Source organism: Acipenser ruthenus, chromosome 38, assembly GCF_902713425.1.
Source record: "Acipenser ruthenus chromosome 38, fAciRut3.2 maternal haplotype, whole genome shotgun sequence".
In the NCBI taxonomy this organism is placed as follows: domain Eukaryota; kingdom Metazoa; phylum Chordata; class Actinopteri; order Acipenseriformes; family Acipenseridae; genus Acipenser; species Acipenser ruthenus.
Genome location: NC_081226.1, coordinates 3,889,404 through 3,896,545, shown reverse-complemented (window position 1 = coordinate 3,896,545; position 7,142 = coordinate 3,889,404). Strand labels below are relative to the sequence as shown.

General features: G+C 40.4%; 1 protein-coding gene and 1 long non-coding RNA gene across 2 annotated transcripts; both read right to left on the bottom strand.

Annotated features, from left to right (window-relative positions):
- Positions 1–1,385: 1,385 nt before the first annotated feature.
- Positions 1,386–3,234, bottom strand: LOC117433683 (macrophage mannose receptor 1-like). The gene is made up of 4 exons (XM_059008846.1): positions 3,204–3,234; positions 2,670–3,029; positions 1,967–2,155; positions 1,386–1,768 (listed from the first exon to the last, which is right to left on the bottom strand). Exons 1-4 carry the CDS (start codon positions 3,232–3,234, stop codon positions 1,386–1,388), a joined length of 963 nt encoding a protein of 320 aa, XP_058864829.1.
- Positions 3,235–3,563: 329 nt separating this feature from the next.
- LOC131707085 (uncharacterized) lies at positions 3,564–6,296 on the bottom strand. Its single transcript, XR_009310963.1, has 3 exons — positions 6,198–6,296; positions 4,338–4,411; positions 3,564–3,989 (listed from the first exon to the last, which is right to left on the bottom strand). It is a non-coding gene; the product is annotated as an uncharacterized LOC131707085 (long non-coding RNA).
- Positions 6,297–7,142: the final 846 nt, after the last annotated feature.

Genomic DNA, 7,142 nt, shown 5'->3' with positions numbered 1-7,142 from the left:
TCTATTTTGTTTAGTTAAATATGATTACAGTTTGCCTATTCACTACATTCATCCAAGAGTAGCATTAGGTGCAATCTGCATCATCAGAAACCAGGCCCTGTTGGCTGTCCAGTTTGGGTATATTCCCTAGAGGCAGGTAGTTTCAGCTGCAGGCAGGCAGACATGCACACAAGCTTCCTCCCTCCCTCCTTCTGTCACTCTAATGTTCTCTAAACAGGCACACTCCTGCGACTACCTGCAGCAGCAGGGGGGTATGAATGTCCGCTCTGCTGTAGCTCAGGGAAGCAACACAAAAGTGCAAACAAGGAAAATAAAAGTTTTAATTTGATTTTGTTATACTGGTGCTGATGACAAGATCCAGGACCCAACTACAGACACGCCTTCTTAAATATGTAAAAACTAATTTAACAAGTTCAAACATTTTAAATACTACTGAAATATGTAAGCATTATTTAAATGTACAAAACCTACTTAAATATTATAGAATCTTTTTTTAAAGGCAAAAAGCAGAAATTAGAAAAATATTAAATAAGACCCTTTCACCATCTCTACTTCCCTCTTAACAATACATCCTATATGATGCTGCCCAAGGTTTAAAATCCATGTTCTTATATCTTATTATCCCCAGCAATAGGATCACTGGCCCATTTCCTTCTGTTGAAACTCTTTTTGTCCTTTGCTTGTGTTTTATACTTCAATTTGTAAATGTAGATATTTAAAAGAAAACGTTAATAATAATAATAATAATAATAATAATAATAATAATAATAATAATAATAATAATAATAATAATAATAATAATAATTTAAACCAAGTTGCTGCTGCTTCCTAGTAGCTGATCAGTCCATGTATTGCAGTTCAAACTCTCTCCAATGGTCCGGCCTCAATCAGACCCAGTGACCTACAGCACAGGTACCAGGATGCAGCAGTTTATCTACAGCCTGGCATTTTAAATAGCTGCGTATCCTGAACTAAAAGAAAAACAAGTGAACAGCAGCTTCTGAAAAGACTCCTCAATGCTGATTGTGAGGAAGTGAGGAGGGGAATCATATTAGAGTTGCGCTGTGCCATGAACCCCATAAGACAAGCATTGTGCACTGAAGCCTGTGCAACACCATAATGCTTCCCCACCTCACTTCCTCACAATCAGTATTGAGGAGTCTTTTCTTAAGTAATTATTGCCCCTTTAAGATTGCTACACAGTCATTTATTCTACAGGACTCTGGCATTGCCAAACTCTGTCAGATACAAGATTTTGTTTTGCATTATTATTCACACATGCCACATTTATACAACAAAGTTTAGTTTTTGTAAATTGCTTATTTTTTTAGACTAACGTGACTTTATACTATAGAATGTTTGAGAAGCAGTGCTATAAAACCTTTTTAACCTTTGAAACAGATAAATGGGAGCTTTTCATAGCAGCACAGATCATTCCACTCAGCCCCCCCATCCTCCCTCAGCACCATCTCTCCGCAGTGCTCATAGTAAGGATTGTTGGGCTCCCCAGGGGCCCAGTTAGTGTAGTTTAGGGGGGCCCTCTTATCCTTACCAGCAACCCAGTACCATTTATCATACACCACGGTTCTGTGCAGGCCGATCCAGTATCGCGACGCAGTGCTGTTCCTGACGAGCTCCGACACTCTGTTCTGTGCAGCCAGGCTTGTGAGGCTCACTAGGTCAGTGTAGTGATCCCTGCAGTACTGCCAAGCCTCCGGCCAGACCATACTGTCAGAGATCAGGTGGAGCTCCTCAGGGACTGGAGTGACTGGTAAAAAGATATAACAATGATAATAATAAATAAAACTAATAATGAATACAGTCACTAATACAGCCCATCCAAATGCAGCTTTGTTGAAATTCTGCTTCAGTCTGCATTTCATTATGAGAGCTGTGTGGTTCAGATTATTGGTCAGTTTAGGCTACTTGGGTCTGGTTTCACTTCACCCTACGACACGGTACCCACCTGTTACTGCGGGTGAAGTGCCAGAGAGCCAGGAGCTTGAGTGTCCAGGGGAGCTGGCTCGAGGAGAGGTGCCGCCCATCGTGGAAGGCTGCTGGGATTGTTCTCCTCCATCTGGTGTTTGGGAAGTGGCTGCCCCGGTGGTTGGAGAGTTCTGAGAGTCAGACTGAACAGTGGTGGTGTTCTGTAGATCTGTGGAAAAGATCACATAGAAAGAATCAACCAACCTCTTAATTACTTCTGTGCATTGTGTGGTTACTACTGACAGGATGTGGGGTCCTAATACCTGTTCAGGGAATGTGAATATGATCCTATCACTCCGGGTTTTACCTCTTTACATTCTATTCCAGTAAGATATGGAATTTATTTTAAGATCCTACTCGACCTATGAGGCATTACATGGTCTTGCTGCATTATACAAGTTATTATTTCCATATATCCCTGACCGTACACCAGCCATATGACTCTGTACCCACCCGCTGCTGCAGGAGGAGAGGGGTTGGCCATCGTGGAAGGATGTTGGGATTGCTGTTCTCCATCTTCTGTTTGGGAAGAGTCAGACTGAACAGTGGTGGTGTCCTGTATATCTGTGCGGAATCACATAAGAATCAACTAACCTCATAATAGGATAATAAGTAGGTAAGAAATTAAACATTCTGAGCAGGTAGCTGATCTAAAGCGCCTCTATAACTCAGAAGCGACTTGCCTTTGTAGCAGATGAACTTCTTGTTGTCATTGCAGTTGTTCACCTGCCATGCCCCAAAATTCCAATAAGAGGTCTTGATCGTCACACAGTCTGAAGTGCTCCATGTCTCTCCCCAGTTGCTGTAGCTGAAAGTTTCCCCGTTTCCCCAGCCCCAAGACCCACCGTCCCTCCTCAGTCCTATCCAGTAGTCGGTATTGGAAGTGTCTTTGTTCATCAGCTGTTCGATATCCAGGAGCACGTCTTGGCTTGTGATGCTCACCAGGTCTGTGTACAGAGATCTGCAGTGTTCTCTGGCTTCGTCCGCATTCTTCACAGTGTTAACCAGGAAGTACTCCCTCTGACCGCACAGCGCAGAAGGTCCTGCAGAGAAACACAACAGTGTAACAGGACTGTAAATAATATTATTATTATTATTATTATTATTATTATTATTATTAGTAGTAGTATGATTATTATTAATCACTTAAAATAAATCAACCAGTTAGGGATTTGTCACATTCATAGGTCATTATATTCTGTGTAAAGATGTCATACCATGCACTGAGCAATTCTGAAGTAAAACCATGCTTTTTAATGTGCAATAGTGCTTCTTGTGTACATGTTTAGTTTTTGTAATAAGTAATATTAGTAGCATATAAACTATTTATAACAACAGTGCACTTTATTTTAAACGTACATTTAGTTTTTTCTTAATGGTATTTTTTTTTCAAAACTCCAGTATCAATACACTAAACGTGCTGATCGTTCCATCCAGATATTTCCATGACGCGTTTCCATCACGTCCCTGCATTCTACTTCAAGAGGTCACTAAAGGACTGTTTGAAAGAATCAATGTTTTGAACATTGTGATGTTAAACTACATGACTATAATCATCATAAAAATATATTGCAATATCAAAATAACTAGCAAGCTGGGTACTCTGTTCAGAAATCAATTCTCCTTACCTGCCAAGCAGACGAAGCTGTGAAGGTTAGCACAAGGTTCAGCTCCCCACTCTCCGGTGGGAATCATGGCTCCACACTCTCCATTAGCATCTGGTTCCAAACTCAGCCATTTACTGTATTGAAAGGCCACACCGGTTGACCATTCCCAAGGCGAGCTGACTGTGTTTCTGCGCAGACCCAACCAAAACATGTAATCTGAGACCCGGGAAATCAGTGCCTTGACTGCCAGCATTTCCTCTTCACTGGGAACACTAACCAGATCAGTGAAATTACTTTGACAGTGTTGGCGAGCTTGGTCCCAGGTCATTACATCTCTGACGACGTGGTATCTTCTTTGAGGGCAGCAGACTGAGAGACCCCCGATCAAGGTGCAGGCTACAACAACAAAAACACAACAGGAGTCAAAATATTCAGGCCACTGGATAATAAAACGGGCCGTGCTTTAGTGACAGGATCCATTCAGGCAATAAAGCATCTAAAACGTGCTGTAAAAGAGGTCCTGATTTGAAACAGACTTTTTAAAATGAATGGTGCAACAGTTGAATAGTGCAACAGTTGAATAGTGCAACAGTGAATGGTGCAACAGCGTAGCCTGAGAGATCCATTCCTTCATGTTGTGTAGCTCTTCTAAATCAAGAATACTTTCTTACACAACTAGCAGAATCAGTCTATTAAATGTGATCATCTGAATCATACTGATCAGTACAGCACAGTGAAACTCACCGGACACGACGAGGAAAGCCAGGCTGCACATTGCTGTTGTCTCTGATGAGCTCCGTCACTCGGGATTGTATTTCCTAAAGGACAGTAAGAATAACCCATGATGCAGTGCCCATCAATATCGCGTCAGACGAGATTGTGCCGGAGACAGAAGTCCAAATACATGAATGTTTGTTTTTCACCTGATCATTAATCCTTGTCCATGACACGTTTGAGTGACTATGACTGAAGCATATGCACTTAGTCACCTAATTAGTGAGACAGTTGATTGGGCACTGGATATGGAGTGATTTCAGCTGTTGAATTGCAAGCTTGAATAAAAGCAATAAAGAATCACAGAAAAACACCAATATGCCACGTCTTGGATGCTGGACTGGGGCAGCGTACTGTGGCTCACGGTCTTGGGTGCTCACAGCCAGCAATTTCAAACCGGGCGAGACGATACAATCAGACACACTCTGTCAATGACAGGCCATGAACTGGGAGACGTGTGGCTTCTAGGTCTCAGAGCCCACTGAACTGGCAGATGCTTATCCAGGCACTACAAGAGGAATGGGTCAGGATTCCACAAGACAGCATCCGAAACCTGGTGCAAATCATGCGTCGCAGATGCACTGCTTGTATTGCTTCCAACGCTGGCCACACACGCCACGAGCCTGTGACTTTCACAGTATCCCCCGCCCCCCCATAACTTCAGACAGTAAAATGTCAATTGTTAATCAGCACAATAAAAAGTCACTGCACCTGCTCTAAAACAGAGTTTGTCATTTTTCAATCACATCTAGTGAATTTGATCCAAATATAAGTGATGCGTTTATTTTGATGCTCATTATAGCTGCAAGGCAAAAGGGGGTCCTTCTTTTTCACTGTAACGAATGCATCTACTAATCAATGATTATTTACAAGATAATAACCTCTCTTAAAATAACGAATACAAAATGACTAAGAAAAATATGAAACAATAATAATAACAATAATCTTCACAGGAAAGAAAAAAGTGTATATAAAATAAAAATGTATAATAAAAAAGAATACTCTTAACAGTCAACAATGCATCCAAGTTTTCTTTTTTTTTATGTGAACATAAAAAAGCACAATTGTTATATTGTTATTACTATTAATGATACACGTGTAGGGTTATTTTGTGGTACGCGTTACGAAGCGGTACAGCGTGTACTGCGCTTGGTCGAGCAGAAAACAAGGATAAGCCCCTCTGGAACGGGTACCATGTACTGAGTTTGGACCTTAAAGTTTTCTTTTTCACAATTTTGCAACTGTATGTGACTTTAACTGACAAGCAGCACATTGGGTTATCTAACACTGTAAACATATATGACTCTCGTCTTGTTTGTAGTGATTTGTGCAGTAGCCAATCACAGCATTGACAGCGTACCATTTTCTGATGTTACACGGGTCAAGTTTTGGTGGTACCACATTCTGAGGATGTGCCACTTTCTGACACTACACCAGTAATAATAATAATAATAGTAATAATAATAATAATAATAATAATACAGCACATCCATGTGCAAGTTTATGCGAACATGTTAAATGTCTGCTTTTCTATTTATGTTCCTCCAGTTTCTTCAAAACAGTACCCAGTAAAGAAACTCAAGGAAAGTGCATCTTCTTTATTATTATTATTATTATTATTATTATTATTATTATTATTATTATTATTGTTTTATATTACTCTAGATAATGTTAACTTAGTATTACAGTATCGTATGTAAGTATAAAGCATGGATCTAAATATAAAAACATAAAACATGCCGTCAGATATTTCTTCATTCTTTACAGTTCTGTGGTTACGATGTTCTCTGGTATAGAGCAATAAGAGATTATATTGAGAGGTTTCCTTACCAGCTAGTCCAAGAGCTCCCAAAGTGTTCTCCTCTCCAGTGTCGATGGTGAAAGTGACAATATGACATCATCTCGCTTTTCATATTGAGAATGGACAGGAGGCAGGAGGCAGGAGACACGCCCTCTGGCTTGTGACAGGCACGCATTATAATCACAATCACAGGCTTATACACAGACACCAGCAATGATGCACATTGCATTAGTTCATTTAAAAAGGGGATGTGCTTAACAAATCTGTCCGTGAAAGGCACAGAAATCCAAAGTATTGTCCCTGCATAAAATCCAATACTATAAATGTGTGTTTCATACAAATGTATTTTAAACATTTCTTTGTATCAAGCTGGTGACTGATCAGCCAGCAGTATTGGGGTGCAGCACTCAGAAAGGGTCCCCTTCCTTTCATTTATAAACTCTGGCAGGAGGCAGGGACCCTTTGGACTGCTGCACCCTGACAGGTGAGCTCTCTGCTTTATTGGTCAGTCACTAATTAGATATATTGGACTTCTAATTACTTAGATTTCATGTTTTAAATCTATATATATAATCTTGAAGGCATTCATGTGCAGCAAATTTTTTTTCCAAAAAGAGGTGTCGACCATAAGACACTTTATACTAATGTTTCTGCAGAATTAAAAAAAAAACAGCTGACAGCAATGATGTAAACCATGTATGCTTTCCTCGATGTCGCTCAAAGAGACGAGGCTGGTCGCACACTCACAAATCTCTTCTGCTTTCAGACTTGACTGCGAATATTAAGCATCAGATTCCTGTTACGTTTTTATTATTTATTTAAACAAAACAAGAAACAAACAGAACACGTTTCGATACATAGGCTGGGACCAAATCAAAACTGTGACAGCCCGCTAATCGCACTTAAGAAAACTGTATTTAATAGCTGTGGCACAGTGCGGAGGGGGTTGAAATCCTCCCCACGGTAAAATGTGT